The 20,434-nt window shown below is 44.1% G+C and overlaps 1 protein-coding gene across 2 annotated transcripts in view; it reads right to left on the reverse strand.

The window, feature by feature from the left end:
* Nucleotides 1-408: 408 nt before the first annotated feature.
* The window catches only part of KCNJ5 (potassium inwardly rectifying channel subfamily J member 5), a 58,490-nt gene continuing 38,464 nt past the window's right edge, over nt 409-20,434 (reverse strand). For both annotated transcript variants that reach the window (XM_075442501.1, XM_075442502.1), the window contains 2 exons: nt 11,616-12,562; nt 409-1,160 (listed from right to left, as the gene is read on the reverse strand). In XM_075442501.1, coding sequence (XP_075298616.1) covers nt 811-1,160; nt 11,616-12,555 — 1,290 coding nt within the window. In that variant the 5' untranslated portion in view covers nt 12,556-12,562 and the 3' untranslated portion in view covers nt 409-810. The remainder of the gene's footprint in view (nt 1,161-11,615; nt 12,563-20,434) is intronic.

Consider the following 20,434-nt stretch of genomic DNA (forward strand, 5'->3'; position numbering starts at 1 on the left):
TCCAGAATATTTCAAACTCCCAGACGGCTACTTAGTTCATTTTAAATCATCAGCCAGAACTGAAACTGAACATCCAGGCCAGCAAAAAACCTTCACTGGGGCAAGATCTAAACTTTCTCTGACCACGGACAGGCTATGAAATGTGTCAGAGGTTCCATGAAAAGGGTACACAAAGATAGCACTTAGGTTGAGAAGACAGTCAAAAATATCAGATAAACATGCTAAAGGTGTGCAGGGAAAGCCGTCCTGTTAATATCAGACATTGTGCAATAAATAAATCACAATGACTGTGATCCTGGAGGAAAACACTAAAATCTATTCGTAAAATTCACAAAGGCGAAACACTTCACTACATACCAGAGAGTTTTTTTAACTCTTCTTTTAATTTAGCAGTAACAATGTCTACAATACATTGACTCACAAATTAAGTGAAGGTATGAAACCACATTCTTCATACTGAGATGGGACATTCTGGACTTTTATTTCTTAAATACCCTCTCAAGGAGAAAGAGTTCTGAACATCCAATGAACATCTTTTGAAACAACCAGTGGTGGGAATTTCAATTTTAACAGTGATCATATTTAGTGAGCCTTGTCCATAGAGATCAAAATGCTTTGCAAACGAGGGCAAAGCTCAGAACCTCACCGTACAGATAAAAGGGGAGGGAAACTGAGGCACGGTGCTGTGCAGTGACTCGGCAGGATCAAGCAGCAGGCAGCAGAGATCTGGACATACATCTCAGCTCTCTGACTCCCAGTCAGGCCACAGTCTCCCAGTATGTGGGCATCTGCTGTCCAGCAGTGCATGTGTTATACAGGCATATCTTCTTTCACCTCTCCTGCTGTCCCATTGGCTCCATTCAGTCCTGCTGGCTCTCTGCCTTCTTCCTCTTCCTCTTCTTCGTCCCCTTTTGCTGTCTCTGCTTCTCTGCCTCCGCTCAGGAGGGTGGCACTGGAGAGGTGGCTGAGGAGCTGGCCTTCCCGGCGAGACTCGGCCAGCTCTTTGGCACAGCACACAGGGGTGTTGGTCTCGTAAGTGCTATGGAAGCTGTTATAGTCGACTTCATAAAAATCCTTCTCCAGGGTGAGGACGGGAGTGAAGCGATGTCCCCACAGCACCTCGGTGTCCATGTAGGAGCTGCGAGCCTGGCAAGTCATCCCTGGGTAGAAACAGAGCGATGTTAAATGCAAAGCTAGCTTACATGCTCACCCAACCACTTCTTTCATATAAAAGCACTTTCGTGTTATCTCCATACCTGATTGCTCTGGGACACGGAAAGGGTCTTCGCTTAGCAAGCCTCACAAAAGCCTCTATCCTGAAAAAGCTGCGCACTCAAAGGAAAAGGGATGGGTTCGTCGCCGCATCTTCACACTCCTTCCTGAACCTTGTGCTTATGGCTTTGAAGTCTGGTACCACTAAGCAGCTCCTCTCTGTCCTCACACTGCTCTGCTGAGGTGTTGCTTCTGTGGCTGATGCTAACAGCGCTTCTGGCGAATCGTGCTAGAACGACATCCAGCCCTGCCAATGCCCCGCAGATCCTGACCCCCACAGCCCCTAAGCAGAACGAACCACTGCCCTGCACTCCCGCTCTGTCTGACCCCATCCCTCTCCATCCACAGCAGCATCAGCCATTCCTTCCTACACTTAGGTTAAGACACCAAGACGTGTAGCCCGAAAGGACCCACTCCCAGTGATTTATATGGCATGCTGGCTTTTAAATACCTCTGGGGGGTTCAGTCCAACCGTGTTGGGTTGGCAGACCCAAACCCCACAACAACACACAGTCAAGCTCCTAAGAATATTGAATTGCATGTATTAATGGACTGTGGATTGAAAGAACAGTGAGCAATATGAAACTGATATTTGTCAAGCTGCTTCTCAGCCCCAAGGATCAGAGTTTATTTACGTACTTTGCACAAGTTTAAAGAGCAGCTTTGCAGAGCAGGGATAAGCGTTCAGCACTGGCGTAACTGCAAACAAATTCTCTTGGAAGCACCTGCCAGTGTCCAGGCTGACTTCTCCTCCAAATATTTGTCTTCTGTTTTTCCTAATTATGTTACAACTTTTGAATTAATTCTGGTGAAATTTGGAAAACTTGACCTCACAAAGTCCTCCCACTGTTCTCTTTTGGAGGGTGAGAGATAGGCCTGACTGAATACATTCAAAACATGCACTCGATCCAGGTTCCTGGCTAATACTTCCAGCTCTTACTCCTGCAGCCCAAAGTACACAAACAGAATTCTAAAGCAAGTCACAGGGGGGAAAATATCAGTGTCAGATGCTTCAGGGAAGAGCATGTCATCTATGGTCACCGCGTGAGCTCAACTAAGTGACTGAAATCTCAGAGCAAACAGAAAACTCCTTTCCTTAAAAAAAAAAAATGAAAGTACCTTTGTGAAAAGACAAATCTGTTGTTCTCGTAATTGCCAGTCAGTCCATTAAACACACCCACGCAAGCAAGTTCTCTGGAAGGCTTTACTGGTCTGTTATTGCTTTCCTTAGTTTAAAAGCTATCGGGCCAGGAGTATATTGCTTTTGGTTCTTGAAAGGGGAAAAGACGGACGGTGACACATGCAACACCGAGAAATTTCTAGTTCTGTATCACAGCCTGAAAAGCCAATTTTCCCCCTCCCCAGAAGATCTGCAGGAGTGTTTGCTTCTGGGCAGGAACAACAAGTACAGAGTTAGTCATAGTGCTCTAAGCGTGCCTGCTTCCTGGACCGGAAGGAACTGGGAAGCGCAGAGGCTGCTATGAAAAACACAATAATGGAAGAAGAAAATTACCCCAAGCATTTTTGCCTTAAGGAGCAGCTCTATTGAGGTACATCACCTTTTCAGGAAACTATCAGCTTTTGCTTTACAAGTAAAAACCAGCATGCAGACCACTCCTGCCTATATGGTGACACTACAGCATGCAGCATCACCTGCCCCGGACTCCTCGGTCCTCGAGGTGAAGACTGGTTCATCTTCACTCCGTTTCATCAGCTAGCAAAGAGCAGCTCAACGCGCAGGCAGCTCATGGAGTCCTGCTACAGTTCTTCTCAGAAGAGCTGTGCCGCTGACTTCTCACACCCTTGACCTCCCTGGGCAAGGGCTTTTATTACAGGCTGTTTAGAGGGGCAGTAATGCAAGGCTGCAGGGCTTAATGCCCTTCTCTGATGCTCCCTCATGCTGGCAGACCAAAATGCTAGACAACCAGCAGCATGTACATGTATGGTAAGCAGACAGTTCAAATAAACTAGCTCTTTTTCCTTTAGACAGAGCTGGTTTTGCACCAAAAATCGCGAAGGCCTTCGGGTGCCTCCTGGAAGCTCCAAGTGCTTGGAAAGCCCAGCAAAGACAGCAGGAGAGGAGACCACTCAGGCTCACAGGATTAGGTCCTGCGAAGGAACCGGCTGGTTCTTATCGCAGCCTTCCAAGCGCTGCAGAAAGGTAGGAAGCACAAGTCCCCAAGGCCAAGATGGGGTGTCCCTGCTAAACGTGGGGGCCAGAGGCATCTAAGGGAACTCCCGCCTTCTAATCAGGGCCTGAAATAGCTCCTTCCCTGGGGAGAGCCCCTGACAGTGAACCCGAGCTCCAGAGACACAATCATACTTCTCTCCTGCTGTAAGTATTCAATTAAAGAAGGAACAATAGAAAGCTTTCAGCAACCAAATACTGCACACTGCCAGCTTCCTGCAGTAGCTGCTTTCTGTAACCCCAGGGGTACACAGAGCCAGCACAATAAGACAACTTGTAATTGCTCCATAATCCCATTCAAATATTCCTTTTTAGCACATGTGCAGTGGTGTTTTAATTGCGTGGGGACATACTGCTTGGCAACTCCTACATTACCCAGTAAACAGCAGCATTGTCTCTGCTTCAAATTCCATTCAGTGCCTGCTTTGCAGGCTGCCCTGTGCTCTCCAGCCTGGTTAATTAATGTATCTGTAATGTCCCTAGCTAATTATTGCCTCTGTAACTGCAAAAAGATGACAGAAGAGGTGTGGAAACAATAAACCTTACTTTTATTAAGAGCACATGGATGCAGCCACTTTCTGCTTGCACACGATGCTCACTGTGCCCTCCGTGCCCTGCATATCTACGTTTCAGCTCGCAGTGGGGCAGGGTAATTCGCTAGACTCTGATCTTTCACACATGGCTGTGGGCTCTCTTCAGAAATCAGTGGTTTCATTGCATAAGCCTTGCTTAGCTGAGTCCATGGGACATCTCGGGTGTGGTGAATCGCTACGTCGCTCGCTCGCACCCATCAAGAACCACACCAATGTTGCTGTTCTACGTCAGTGCGGTAGCACTGCCTCGTGCAGCACCCACTACAGCTGCCCGAAGCGCCGACATTTTGGAGAGCACAAGAGATTGAGGGAGATTTCAAACTCTCAGAATTTCTCGTAAAAATAATCGTAGTATTTATGGCCCTGATAAAGGCTGTTAATTCTTTTCTTAAAGTAGATATAACTACACATTTTGGGTTTAAATGGTACAGATATTTGGTAGAGTTATAGCGAAGTGGTATTCGGTGACTTGGGCATTGCATTTAAATAAGCTTCATGCCAAAAGAATACCCTCATTTCCCCTTTATCAATCTAAGTAGATGTGCTTCAAAACTTATTTAAAAATAGAATCATAAGAGATTTTTGTTTTTCAAGTGTATCATATTTTCCAGATAGCAAGACCATTAGAAGTTTAATTTTCTCCTAAACAATATGGTTTAAAAATGAAAAAGTACATTTAATACAGATTTGTACAATCTGTCAGCTATGGAAAATACGAAGTGATGTGTGAAATCTTCAGCTTTCAAGGTTTAGTTACAGCTTTCTCATGTCTTAATTCAGCAGCTTAGCTTTCAGTTGCAAACAAAACTCAGTTTTAATTGAAACCAGAGAAAAGTTTGTACACAGTTATAAGCAGATGCACCAAATTTTCAATAAAGTTGAAACCAGTTCCAGGCTTTTTAGAAAGCTGGAGACCAGAGGACTGTCTCCTGGTTTCAAGTTCTGCAATAAACATTTCATAGGGTTTTAACGATAATTTCATTATAGCAGGATCCTAAGAAGTGGATTTTTTTGTCTGTTGGCTGGAGTCACGACATCACAGGATCAATAACAGAGTTTGTGCATGTTCCTGTTTAAGGCAGCCACAGATGCCTTCCTAAACGGCTCATTTCTGGTTTCCAGAAGATGAAAAGATGCAAAATATATTGCTATGTGTATTAAACCAGGTGTTTCATTACATTCGAGAACAGAGAGAGTCACTGAGGAAAGCCTGGTGTGTAAAATAGGTGTCAGGGAACAATACCAACAGGGCACTTTTCTGTCATCAAAATCAGCTGGGATCAAGCAGCTTACATTTTCTCAAAGACAAAGGAATGTTAATACGTGCTGACAAAACGCAGTTATTTGATGGCTCGCTCAGCGAGGAGCCTGGTTTTTCGGCAGCACACTCCATGGGAGTTGCACATTTCAGAAGGTTTCACTGCTTGCAATGCCGCTGATGATGCAACTGGAGCAGACGCCTCTGGCTCCACCACACTGCCAGGCAAAGCGGCGATTGCTCCTGATTTCCAGGTCTTGTGTACCCTTAGGTTACCAGATAAAACCAAACTTCATTATCACAGGCCAAATCTCACTGCATTTCCAGCTGTTTGGTTATCCAGTGATGAACTAGCAGGCTCTCTCCAGCTGTTGGAGGATGGGGATTTTCCTCAAACATACTGTCGTAGCCAGTACCTTCACTGGCAGTTTAACAGGAGCGAGCAAGGGGACCACAAAGCATGATCTAACCAACCCAAGAAATTGCCCCAGGCTTCAATCTGATTGCATCAACAGTATAGTTGAATCTTTCAGTACTGCTACATGGCCTGAACTTGCTCAGTGGGTGGAGATATCCCAACCCCTGGGGCTGTCAAGACATTTTTCATCAGCCTAAAATTAACTCTCCTCATTTAAATGCCACAGAGCTCAGTGATTATCTGCTGGCAAAATGTCATGAGGATGCTGACTGTACGTTTGCCATATTTGCTAGGCGCTCTCTGCAGTTCAGACACAGAGATTTCTGGAAGTGATCTCACTTCTGTGTCCTTGTTTTCACACGCTGCTGTACACAGGGTGACTTTTCCCCTTGTACTGGACGCACTGAAGCTGCACCAGACATACCCAGCTCCTTGAGCTGAGCTCCACCTGCTCTACAAGAACAGAGAAAGAACTGATGGACTCAGAGGTACAGTGACACGCTGATGTAAGTTAGGATGGCAAGGAGTAGTTATAAAAATTTTAAGTTCTATCATTCTAATTAAGCAAGACGTGTCTTTAGATTAGCATCAGCATTTGGGCAGTTATAAAATTTATTAGTCCTTTTGCATTAATTAGACCAAAGAACATTGTAACCTCCAAAAAGTCAATATTCCTCCAACTTGAAAAGGAATATTGGAAGGTAGGAGCACGGTCCTCTAATTATTTGTGCTTGACTCTTTTAGACGAGGACATGTCTGGGCTTGATTCGCTTTGATTTTTACGCCAGAGGAGAGTAATAGCATTTTAATTTATCTGAATGCTCTCCAGGCATGTGAAAGCTCCTAGGCACTGGAAATTAAAAAAAAAAAAAAAAAGGACCTTAAGGTTTAAAGATCTTTGATTCAATTGCCACGTCTCTACCAGGTAGAACGGGAGCACCAAGCTCACACCGGGTAACTTCAGGCCCCTCACAACGGTATCGACAGTGGCTACAGAAGCCCCCAAGATGAGTAGCCTGCCAGCGTCTACCTCTGGAGGACAATTCAGCCCATGACAAGAATGACTTGAGACGCGTCTCTCTTCCCTGTAATTATATAAGCAATTTCTGTAACAGTTCTGCAAAGCCCTTCTTGCAGAAAACTTATTTATATGCAAAACGCAAACCAAAACAAGACAACCCAAACCAGATGATGAATGCACGAAAACTCCATTTAGTAATTTCACCCTTCCTTTGTTCTCCTATGAAAATCATGATTAATTTCAGGATATTTTATGTTGTGGCTACTTCTTTTGGTCTTATATTTACAGCCAGGAAATGTTACTATGTCCTCTGTAAAGGCAGATAAATTGAGGTGCAAAAAAGCTGCTGTCTGCCTGCACTCTCACAGGGACAGGATGAAGTAAATCACTTCCAATCATTAAACCACTTTTTATCACACAGACTCTAAGCCAGAAATATATATACCTATCCTTTCCTAAGAGTTTATTAAAACTTCATTTAGCGATTGGACTAATCAGGCATCTGGACTGTCTCTTGTGGCTTATTTAATAGTGGTGGCAAAGAGAGGTAATGAAAACCAGTGAGGACCAAGAGTGAGGTAACAAGCCCTGCTATCTCTATGCCCAGGCAATAGCAGTGCTGCACACTGGAGAGACAGAATGAGGTTTGCAGGACAGCTACTGATAAATCAGGTTTTGGTTAACTGTCAGTAAACAGCAGCGGAAGGGTAAAGTCGGAAGAGAAGAGGACCTCTTCAAATTATCTGCCCGAAATTCTTCTAGGATATGCAGACTGCGTCATCACATGGAGCGATGGCTTACAGGAAAAAAAACAATTGGCATCTCCAATGTTCTCTAATTGAATCAGCCAAATTCTTTATCATAACCCAGCTGACGCTGCATGGAATGAGAAAGGGGGTCTGAATCTCCACTGCTCTTCTGCATTCCGGCAGCTTTGCTTTATGCGCTGTGTTCAGTTCAGGATGAGGAGGGTGAGGGCAAGAGGTCTGGCCAACAACTGCCCAGGCCTGCTCTGTCAACAGAATAGGCTCTAGTTTTTTGTTGCCGCTGTGGGAAGCAGAAAGGCAGTGAAAGCGAAAACATACTCGCTTTGCAAACACATTTCCCACCTTCACTTTCTTCCCTTTTATTGCAGGTCAAATTTGGGCCAGCTGACCTTGACAAGTGTCCCCTTCAGATGAGGCAAAAGAGAATTAATTCCCTAAAGTAATCTCTCCGACCAATTCATTAAGTAGGCACTGTGAGTGATGCTGCCGCTTTCAAGATGCCCGCGGAGCAGCACTGGAAGTCACACCACTTGTCATCTCTATTGATTTTGCCTTTAGAGCGGTCATTTCGCTCAGCAATGATCACAGCAGCTCTGCCCAGAAGCTTCATCTCCCTTTGGCATCTTTTAACCTCTCGTGGAGACACAGGTGCCTCAGCCATACTAAAATACTGACTGGAAAGTCCCCTCTCAGTGGGCTTTCCACCACAGCTGGCTTTGGGGGTTAGCAGAATAGCTGTGGGTCCCTGGAGAGCTCTCACTAGAATAATGCAATATTTTTTTTTTCGGCAAAACAAACCCATTGCATTTTAGGCTGGCTGGTGCGTTTCTTGTGTGTTGCTGTTCTTCAATGTGTTGTTATTTATCCTTTTAAAACCTCAAGTAAACTTGAAAACACAAACATGGTTCTAGAACACAATGTTTCACTTTGTAAATAAAACAACTTGAAGTGTGTAGGAAATTCAAGTCAACTTGAAAATGAAAATGTTGTTTTAAACCACAATGTTTCATTTTGTAAAAAAAACAGTGACTTCAAGTGTTTCAGCTCTTCAGAATCTGTTCTGTCCTTTTCATCTGAAACTATTTACCATCTTTGCCTTCCACTGGATCAGGATTAAACTTAAATGTCAGTGAGAAGAGTTGCTTGTTTGAGAGGAGACAATACATTACATTTGTAATATGTATGGGGTTGGTTAAAGCTATTGGAAATAGTCATAAAATTGCTGTCCCAAATGCTTCAGTGGAAAATATTCATGCTTTTAGTCAAGACATTACCCAAATTTCTTTAGTCATTTGTACGCTGACAATCACCATTCTGACCTGCTTTCAAAATACCTTTTGAAAAAAATACATGTCTTTTCCCCACCAGTGCAGGGTGTATTCAGAGTATGATTTGCTGTGGTCTGTAAAGACGGAGTAAGCTGCTATTAATTTTTACTCCTGACAACTACTGCAGGGCTGAGCCACCTCTAAGCACGCAGGACTCGCTTACCTCTTGTGCACCACGAACAGGGCTGTACATGCTGACCAGTCGTACCTCTGAACACTGCGAGGGTGGTTCCTAATTTTTCATAGGAGTTACGAAGGGAATAAATGGCCTGTTGCATTTTTACACTGTCTTGAATCTCACCAGGTTGTAAGAGTGTCATGGTATAGTAGAAGTCACACTGCAGGTAAATTACACCATTCCCCAAAGCAGATGGGGCTCGAACAATATGATCGGAAGGGAAGAACCTAAAGAATTTGCTTGGAGCAAATTTTAAGGTATGGAGGGTAGGGATTAATGACCCCTAGACTGCTCTGTCAACATTATGAAGCGTGAGGGTGAAGCACGAGCACTGCGCTTCTGCGAGCCGCTCTCACTGTGGCAAAACATCACACGCCCTCCCCGCGGTTACCATATGTCATTCAGAAAACCGAATCAGAGAACGGCATCATCGGAGGTCCACTCTGCTCCAAGTTCAGTGCAAACTGGCTCTTCTAGCTCCAGTTTTGGAATTTCACAGCCTGTCTTCTGAGAGCAGAATAATTCATTTCCACAGACGTATGCTCCTAATACCATTACACGCTGGCCTGTACAATCCCTCTGGGAGAGGAGCCCATTTGTAAAGCAATATTATTCCTATGCCATGCTTTTAATTTTGAGGTTGTTATTGATAATGACTTCCTCTCACACATATCTAACAGAGGCTGAGCTTTCGTAAGAAGGTGGCAGCGCAGTAGCTGTTCAAACAGAATTTGATAGTGTCACTGTGCGGCGAGGAAAGAGGCTTTGGACAAACAAGGAACTGCATTCCATGTTCAGATTAGGAGGTTCCAGTACGCAGTAAATGTTTAGGCTACAAAATAAGCTTCCATTACAAATCTTTGCCTTTGATAGTCTTTTCCACCCAGCCCTTCTCTTGTCATATCTCTACAATACTCTGCTGGGAAAGAATATTTGCCTGGTAATGCTAGATGAGTTCTATTTGTACAATACAGTACTCCAGCCTCGGTACAGTGCAGTCTATATGGAACCTCCCATTAGCTCTGTTTGGAAAAGTCAGCTGTTGCTTGTCACCTAATGACGAAAGGGAGATACTGGGAAACTGAATTAGCTCTCTAGAGAACTGTCTTTAAGAGCAAAGGTCTGGGATGCAGGAATTTGAGAGACTATTTCCCCTTACAGCTGGCTGTTAGGAGACTAACAAGGACAAATCTCAAGAAGGGGACAATATTAATAGTAAGCGAGGGCCAGAATCTGCGCGACAGGGTGCTGATACCGCTGGGGACTCATATCAAGCTGATAAGCCTTGCTAGTGTTTCAGAGGGAACCCGTGCCTCATCAAGATGGAAAAAAAATCCAACCACCACCAACAGAGAAAATGCGGGTTCACAGCGCCATCTCATAACTAAAATCCTTAAACACCAAGGGGAAAAGCTACTTATAAAAGCTTTTTTGCATCTCTGACTCTTCCCACGTTTCCACATCTCTGCATAGCAGTCGTCTCCTCAGTGCTGCCTGCAGCCCCATTCCCCCGAGAGGCCCGGATTCGACCAAGGCACGCTGCCAACCCCAGACCCAGCAAGCCTGCCCGAAGCGAGCGTCAGCATCTCAGGGTGCTTAAACATGCACAGCAGACAGAGCCTGCCAGCTCCTCCTCAAAGCCGACAGTAAATGGTAAAATGACCCCGCGGTGCCATGTCTTTCAGGTGAGACTCCAGAGCAAAAGCCTCCTGGATCCATAACTGGTCCCCAGGAGATACAAAGCATCCCACCTGCGGCAAGGAGCCTGGCGGCCTTCGTGGCCATCCATCCGCTCAGCTTGAGAGGCACGCTGCCTCCTCGCTTTCCTACACTTTAGAAAGCCAAGGAACACAACTTTTCCAGATTTATTATATACGGACGCCGACTTCTTTCATCACCTGCCACAATTACACCCGTAGGAGGAAACTGGGAATCAGCTGAGTGTATCTCCTAATCTACCCATTACACAGCATTGTTTTAAGCTGTTAAACAGCTGCTGGGTTGCAAGAGTCACAAAAGCAGTTTCTGTATTTTTCCTCTTTGAGCTCCTTTTGAAAATATACATCCTGCATCACATGCAAGTCATTCAGTTTCAGCACATGCTGGTTTATGGGATATAGTAATACCCGGGCACTTCCTTCACAGCCTCCATTAAAAAGCAACACTACAGCAATACCTAAAATAGCACAGTTGAAGCCAATTTTTGACACAGAGCCAAAACGGGAAAAAATTTACGCCAGGAATTTTGATCACAGGAAACGGGACCACAAGAGGCCTCCTGAATTCCTGTAGTCCATTCCTTTTTTTTTCCCATGGATCAGTTCTAAGTGATTATGGACAGCTCCTCAACTAACCACTGTCTGAATCTTGGACTTATAAACAGCGTGAAACACTATAACATGAGCCAAAGGACCCATCTTTTAACTGCCAGTTATCTCAGGCCACAATATCCCACCTGAATCACCAGAGAAGGACAAATCCCAACTCATTCTCAGTCCAGGTGACATTGGCAATAAAATCTTAATGCCAAACCGCACTCCGTTTTTCCCCTTCCCCCCTCAAAATTGTGACCGATTTTTGAAAAGTCCATACCTGTTGCTTCCACCATTCCTTCCAAGATGACCACAATTTCAAACTCCTCGTTCTCCAGTTGAGTGCGGGACATCTCCCAGAAGGGGCTTTTCTCGTTGATTTCATGCGAGATGATAAGAGGTGACACCAGGAACAATCTGTCGTCTCCAGTGTCAAATCCCACGTTGATGTCCGTTTGGTTCAAGGGGATAAACTCTCCTTCTTTGGTCTGTTTGGACTTAATTAGTTTGGCTCTAATGGAAGCCTCGACAATGTGGGAATTGCGGAGGTCTCCAACCCGAAACATGAGACAGAGCTTCTCATCCCTCATGGAAATCACTGCGTTGTTAGAAAACATGAGGGTTTCAGCCCTCTTCTTTGGTTGGCTGATCTTGACAAACATGCATCCCACCATGAACGCATTGACAATGGAGCCCAGAATAGCCTGGATGAGGAGCAGTACAATGCCCTCTGGGCACTTCTCCGTTATGACCCTATAGCCATACCCAATTGTCGTCTCAGTCTCGATAGAAAAGAGAAATGCAGAAACAAATCCACTGAGATTTTCAACACAGGGGATCCAGTTCTCATCTTCAAGATGATCCAGGTCTCCCCGGATATAGGCAATGAGCCACCATATGAACCCAAAAAACAACCAAGTGATGGTGTAGACCATAGTGAAGACAAGAAGATTAAAACGCCACTTGAGGTCCACCAGCGTAGTGAAGAGGTCACTAAGGTATCGATAGGTTTCTTGGACATTTCCATGGTGCACATTGCACTTGCCACTTTTCTCCATGTAACGCTGACGTGGCTTCTTACCTTCTGCTGATATGAGGCGGGTTCGGTCAGTGGCAATGGGGACATCGTCCCGAGCCTGTTTGGGAATCTTCTTAGGCTCTCTGGATGTAACTCCGATGTCCATGTCCTGGTTCATGAAGATCCTAGAATCTCCGGCCATGGCTGGGCTGTGGGAGAACAGAGAAATGAAGCTTAAGATAGGAGGAAAAAGAACTGAGACAACAGCCATTTCATTTTACTGTCTGAACCATTACAACAGACCAGGACAAGAAAAGTTGCAAGTATTATTGCTACACTGACAGACTTTGCCCTGTACTGGTACAGGGCTGAATACAGGCTGATTCTGCACCAGGAAAGCTTTCTGCTAGGGCCATGTCTGCTCCTAGTATTGTTTTGGGAAACACTCTGAACGGCTTCAGCACTGCTCTTGCAACAGCCACTCACTAAATGTAACGCTGCATTGAACTGGATGTTAAATACCGATTCATAACATCCAGTCTCTTCAAGCATGAACCAGCTGCTAGTCACTTTGCTTAATGCACTACTGGAACCTCTGAAAATATGGTGATGAGCAGGGTCTGGGAGTCATGAAATAGGTAAATCCTGTCACAGGGGTTTATTTTAGGTTCTCAGATTTTTTTAAATTTTTTTTTTACGCCCAAAATTTGCTTGAGATCACAACTAGGAGCAAAGTAAAAATATACCAACTTATATTTTCAAGACGGAATGGAGTTTTCTGGTGCCTCGGGTTTTGGGTGCATACCAAGAGAAATCTTAGAAATTAATAGAAAATGCTGAGCACCACTGTCTACCTAAATCTCACATAACTCTAAATTATGCATGAAGGTTTCCCTTACAGTCAGCAGAGAAAGGCACCTCCAGGCATACTTCAGATTTCAGGTATGCTGAAGCACCTTCTGGAAGTACCCACCCGCTCCACAAATTATTCTTGGAGCCTGGGCTCCGCATGTGAAATAGCCTTTTAATTTAATATCTTGAGTTATGTGTCCGAAGGTGTGATGCATCCAGGCCCACTGTTAATCAGATATATCAGAACCCGTCCCTTTACTTCATCTGACATTCGACAAAAACATCAGGCACTTTTAGAAACGTAACAGACAGGTATTAAAAAGCCCTCTCTCTACACGCAAAACTATGTTTAACGAGATAGAAATAAATAATACAAAATGATGGCTGCAATGATTTTTGCAGGTTATAATGTAACATCCTGTTTACCGAGATGATTAGATACTCCTTTAAAAAAAACAACACACACGCTCTGTTGAAAAACGAGATTCTTGACTCTGAATGCAGGGCCCGGACAAAATCTCTGGGAACGGCTACCTAAGAAGCCTTAGGGATATCAAAGATAGAGTAGCAATATTCTGTATGGCGTTCATTCCCTGCATTGTCCTCTGCAAATCCTATTAAAACCTAACTAAATCTATTACTGCTCCCTCTATCTTTAATCTTCTTATGCGTCTGTGAATGAGAAGAGGTGTAGAGATACAATTAAGAGTATCTTGGGAAAGAGAGTTTTAAGGCTGAGCAAAGTAGCTTCATCTTTTCAGCATTAAAAAGCACAGAGGGTGGGTGGGAAGGAAGCAGAGGCAGGATGAATAAACGAAGCAACAAATTTCCACTTCCATTCTGCTGTAGCCAAGTCTGGTTAACAGCAAAGAATTACTCTTAGCCCTTGTATAAGTCACCATCAATCATTACTCCAGTGAAGCAGCCAGAGCCTGTTGCTGGAACCATACCCGCTGGCTCCGTTCACCAGGGAGCCCAGCCATCTGTCCCCAGCACAGTCCCAAAGCCGCTGCGTGCTGGCAAATCCACCTGGTTTGAAGGGTTTGGGCCAGAGCTGAAGAAGTGCTGCCACAGGAAGGGGTAAATAGTGGGGATTAACGATGCTGGGGTGGTAAGCTAGGAGGAATCAGGTTTGCTACCACGGCTGCATACGATCTGGACGTGGGACACAGCCCCAGCACTGTGCTGGTCACTTCCTCAAACAGCAGCATCGAGGGTTTTGGCAGAATATTAATCCCTACCTCTGTTTCTTTCAGTTCTGAAGGCAGGACTCCTGCGAGCTGGCTCATGGTATATTTAGATACATCTTCAGCCATTTTCGGCTACCTGTTGCAAATTCCAATCTCCTGGGCCACTGGTCGGGCGCCCTGCGGCCTTACGGTGCGTGCCTATTTACACGCGGGCAAAGTGCCTGCTGGATGCCATCAAATTTTAAGGGTACCTATTGACTCTCACTTCACTACATGTGAAAGCATCTACCAAGTGCAATTCAGAACAATCACGCACATTTTTCCCCCCTCTTTAACAGGGAAAGAAGCCTCCCACCCACTGACATAATGTGAGTTAGGTACCGAGAAGAACCTCCCTGCTTCCTTCTTGTGAATATTACTTTTGATCTTTGTTTGCATTGTCTCGTTAATCTAAAGTTACTCCATTTGGACTAAAAAGCTTTTGATCTATCTATGTGTAGAAACAAACACAGGCAAGTGTTGCATGTTTTCAATTTAAAAAGAACTGTTTTCATGATAATTTTGTTATAAAAGTTATATTTGAAGCTGAGTTTCACTTACACTGACACTATGCAAGAGAGAACAATCGATTTCAAGACATTAATCTATAGTGTAAGGTTTCATATTTTAGATTCATACCAAAGGGACCAAAAAGGATCTAGAAACATATTAAAAAGAACAGAACAGAATAAAAACAATCCAAAAAGCCTAAATCCCTAGAAATATCACTCTGGTGAAGCAGGCTAGAGGGACTGCCCATTAATGAAAGTACGGGGAAACCTGCTTTAACACACTCCAGGGACTGGCAACATCACTTTCCTAACGCTACTGATCTTTAACCATAGGTCAAGGGAAATCTTTCTGGAAACCTTCCGGAACACCTTACAAGTGGTCCATTAAAGCAGAAAAATTCCTGCTGCATATGAACTTTACTGACAGCTTCAGTGGCATTACAATTTCTCCTAATATTTAATCTTCAACTCTCCCATCATATAAGCATATAAGCATAACCTCAGTGTGTGGTTATTGAAAATAATTAAGCAGATGAATCTTTGCATTAGATTCTTTAAAAGGAATAATATTGGTTAGCAGTTTGAGCACACGTGTGGATAGCTGAAGACTAGCCAGCTTTCTGTTCCAAATGATTTCAGTATTTTTTCTCTAATGCTGAGCAAATCCCTGCTTTTCCCTCTGCCTTAATTCCCCAACTGTAAAATCTGTGATATGGATATGAATGGTCTGTGAGATCCTAGGCACAAGAATCTTCTAGGAAAATTTGCTATCATCTCCTCATTATTGTAACTGCTCTGGGAAACTTTAGCACAACTGACAAGCCACTGTAAAAGGAGCACCATACCTATGTAAGGATTTGGTTAACTCCTTCACTGTGTAATATACCCCCACCGCTGTCAAACATACACATCTTGTCCAGATGATGGTGATTACGTGCAAACATCTCACAGATTTAGACATCAGTTCGCAAACCGCTGCTCCCTCCAGCACAGAGATCGCAGAGATGAAATTGCCTCTTACAGTCACGTGCACCGTCCCGTTTCACTGGCATTTACCATCTTTGGTTAAACCAGGCCAGGATAATAAAAATGTCACTTTTGTACAACGCTGCTTTCCTCTGGGACAGGCTACTGCAAAAGGAGATGTGAGTCAGTGTATTATCAACCTTGCAAAGAGGCTTTTTATCGGACTTGCTCTTGCTCAGCTCTTGCCCAGACGACACTCGGGCAGGCGGTGACATTTAGGGCTCTTAGATTTGCTGAAGCAGAGTCAAGCTGGGGTTAGCTAAGTACCTTCCGGAGGCATTGCGCTGCAGAGCTGTCTGCCAGCCCTGCCTGACAGAGCTGATGTACCTCCTGATAGCTCCAAGTCTCCAAGATAAGAATTAGCCAAAGACAGAGCAGAAGGTAAAACAAGAAAAGTCTGCAGGAAACTTTTTTTCCCCTGATGACTATGGTGACTTTTTCAATTTAAATAATCACTGAGCTCACTTCAGTAATTGCAAGTTTCAGTGGGAATTTGCTTCTGGAGAGGTCTAAACTAGCAGGCAGGAAGAGTCTGAAGACATGAATTTGTCATCAAGTTTGTGTAAAAAAATACTTGTTTTTGTTTATTTTAAACCTGATGCTCGTGTTTTCTTGCATTATGAGAATAAATGAGCAACTGTTCTTTAGCAAATCCCCCTCACCTCCCCAAATCAGGATTCTACTGAATTCTGCCATCTCTTTTACTAAAGAGTCCTATACTACTCACCAAGCAATCAACACAGCAGTAAACACCAAACAGATCATTAATGAAAAACTTGACCTGGTTCTTTTGCTGCCTGTTGGCCTGCACCACTTAAAACACAGCCTGGGTCACTGTCCCCAGATTCCTCTGGGACACATCTTCTCCATGGGGCTACACTGCAACAAGGGGATGAAGTTCATCAACAGACGCTAGCAGCATGGGAAAGCTGGCAGAGGAACAGAGCAAATTAAAGCAGTAGCACCCAAGGAGAATGAAAGCACTGATCGCTGAACACTGAGTGCGAGTGGAAAGACAGAGGAAGAGGGAGTATTAGGAAAAGCTGGCCTTTGACAGCCTGAAGATAAATGGCTATTAGATAGGTGCTGACTGACAGGTAGGGCTTTGATCTCCCTGAGAAAGGCATCTTTCCCACCATCCTTTTATTTACTGCCTGGCTGTGACTGAGGCTGAGCAGTTGATGCCAACACGAGATTACCTTTCAAGGCATACGTACGCATGCTGGAAAAAGAAAGGTGGATAGATTTTGTGCAAATCATGTCATCTTTCAGTTTTCTGACTTGTAAATAGAGATTGTGGTGGCTGCCTCTTTGGAAAGTGCTTGGAGATCCACAGGTGGAAGGAACGATGCAAAAGAGGGCAAAACCTTTCAGGAAACTGCACAGAAAGGGAGACCCATGGCACTTCACTAACAAACATGTGGTTCAGTAGCTCCCTCATCCAAATAATTGTTTTTCAAAGCGTAATCTCACTCAGCACTGAAGTAGGAAGATGCCTCTCCTTTCCTCTTTGAGTTTTCATTAAGTCGCAGCACTGTTTTCCTAACATGCTGACAGGCATGATTTTACAACAGAGTCGCTCTGGGGCTAGAGGAGACACCCACCCACCCACCAGTACACAAAAATGGGTGACTGGTGATTAACTAGGCAGCCGCTGAAGAAGCAGGATGACTCTGTGCTTGTTACAGAGCTGGGAAGATGACAGTGCCTGTCTGCTTAGAGTTCATCAGGCTCAGAAATACCGAAACAGAAGGTGTTCAGTCTTTCAAAACAAAATACCTTGTAAGAAAATATCTCTGTGTAGGAAGCTAATATGACACAAAGACAGACATCTGCACTTTACTTTTATTTGCTAATTACCTCCCAATCTATCCTTCTCCCCAGCAATGCTGGATAATCACAGTTCTAATATCCCTCAGCCCTTTCATTGTCAGTTTTGAGGTAGCAATGTGGTCCCCCCATTCCCAGAGTATCCAGATGTTTCACACTGCTTTACACAGGTATCATGTGCTTTAAAATTTGATTTATTTCTTTATTAAGATCTGTGGAACAAGGAAGTGCTCTGTTTCCCATATTTCAAGTTGAGGAAGTGAGTCACAAAGACACTTGCTTCTTCCACACTCGCACTGAGAGTCTGTGTCAGGGCAGGGAATTAAGCCTAGAGTTTCCAAAGTCCTAAACGAGTGCCTGTAGTTACCGCACCACTCTTCCTCCCCTCCACCAATCCAGCAGCAGTGACTACAGTCCCTGTCTGCTTCAGGTGTGTCTAAAGATTCCTCTGAAAAGCCTACGTAGCCTGAACTATCAGCAGGAATAACCTAACAGCATTATTTCTAAGGCCAAGAAATAATGTTTCTGTTTTCTCAGGTAGCTACAGGTTTCAAATAGATTCCCCCCTCCAACTATGGATTAAACTATAAAAAACATCCCATACATAACACAAGTTTGCAGCTGCATTAAATATACTGACTTCAGACCAATGCAGAAAAGAGTGGAGAAACCAATGAGAATAGAGACTGGGGTGGGTGGGGTTTTCTTTTCAGAAAAAGGATGAAAACTAGAAAATGCCTTACGAGACGTCGTAATGACCCCAGTGTACAGGCTATAACAATTTGTTATAGAACAAGGACTGGAGAACGTGGAGTTTCCACAACATAAGGGGTATCTGCTACTTGACATAGCACCGTTCAAATGCACAGGGTGGGTGGGAGGACATAACCCATCCAACATTCAGTCAGTTACCTCATACCTCATTGAATTAAAGAAGTTGAGCACGAAAAGTCCACGTGCAAAGGATGCAATCACAATATTATGCTCTTGGGTGTTTTTCTTAATTTTGAACAGACAAATGATGTTTTCTTTGCCAACAAATAAAACTTGAAAATAAACCAATTTCATCCCTTCGCCTCCAAGAAGTGACTCTGCCTGAGGCACTCTGCAGTCTCTCTGTCCTTTTACCCCAGACTCTATTTTTAGGGGGACCTTATGGTGTCATTGAAAATCTGACCATTACTTTTCAACCAACACAACTGAACAAAGAAAGAGAGACACTTATGTCCTGATAAGATGCTCCTGTTTCTCCTACACACAGCACACACTGAATTTTGAGGAAAGCAGAACCTCGGTTCTAAGAGGAAATCCTGCCCCAAGAGCAGTGATGTTCCTGTTTTCCACTGCTCAGATATTTCACCATTATAGCAACTGGGAATCACTACCTAATCTGCAGCTGGCTTAAAAAAAAAATTAAAGAAAATTGAGGGATGTTAATAACACTTCACACTTCTCCAGTAACTTGTATCCAAACAGTTCAAAGACGAACTGACCAAACACGGGCTCTTTCTGCCCCAAGATGTTTAACGGTGCTATTGAACCCACTGTGCAGACAAGAGAAGATGAGTCACGGAGAGACAAACTGACCTACCTAATACTGAACTGCCAGTTAAGTGCCAGTGCTCACCCCAAATGTCCAAGGGGCTCTCCTGACCTCACTTGAACAAAAAGTGGATGACTTCTATATAAGAGTCCAGAGATTTGTCTCAAAACATGACCCCAAAACTCTGCCTTTTTCAGAGTCTGAAAATAATCAGGCTGGAACCTTCCAGAGATGAAGAATTTTCTCTCAGGGGAACCAGAAACGATCCTGATCCTTTATCTCCAACTGAGTAGGAACAGTGGGGGAAAGAACTGAACCCCAGAAGTGAAACAACTCTCCCAGCACAAACACTACCAGACACACTCCCCACGCAGTACAGCAGATAACTATTGGATTGGTCAGAGAACTAGTGGGAGCAGTTTTGTTTCCCTCTGAGCTACTCTACTATAAATCCAAAACAGTTGTCTACCTAAAAGGGTGCAGGAGGAAGGATCTGCTCGACTACAGAATTTCAGAAGGTAAGCTTTCTGGGACAGGGACGGTTTCTGCCAGTTCTCGACTGGTTCCTGAAGCTCTCAGGTGAAAGCAAACGAGAGAGAGGCCATATAAAAGTTAGCGTGTTACTCCCAACTAGCATGTACTGACACAAAAAGGAGGACTTCAGGCACCTTTTTGACCGATGCAGCAAGACATCAGTAAAAAAATGAGTCATGCTTTTACCTCCCAGAGCCCTAAACACCCCTAGGGATTCCCAGTGCATTAAATTGCCTGACCCCTCCCAGGGCTGAACATGCCACTTCATTGTCTGGGGAGTAGCCTGCATAGGCTCTTTAAACCCTAAGCTGACTAGCAAATATCTTAATTATGAAAGAATTTAATCTTTGACTCTAGGTGAGGATTATGGAGTCACTCTGCACATTTCAGGGCTGCTTACTGATCAGTCTCTGCCCATTGTATTCCAGCGATCTCCACTAATCTGGTATCTAAGCAGTTCATAATCTTTAATGTCTTTTCCTGCACAACACCTTCGCTAGATTTGACAGTGCTCTTTCCCAAGATCAACATCTAATCTCCAGCTTCCCAAAGAGT

Source organism: Opisthocomus hoazin, chromosome 24, assembly GCF_030867145.1.
Source record: "Opisthocomus hoazin isolate bOpiHoa1 chromosome 24, bOpiHoa1.hap1, whole genome shotgun sequence".
Classification (NCBI taxonomy): Eukaryota; Metazoa; Chordata; class Aves; order Opisthocomiformes; family Opisthocomidae; genus Opisthocomus; species Opisthocomus hoazin.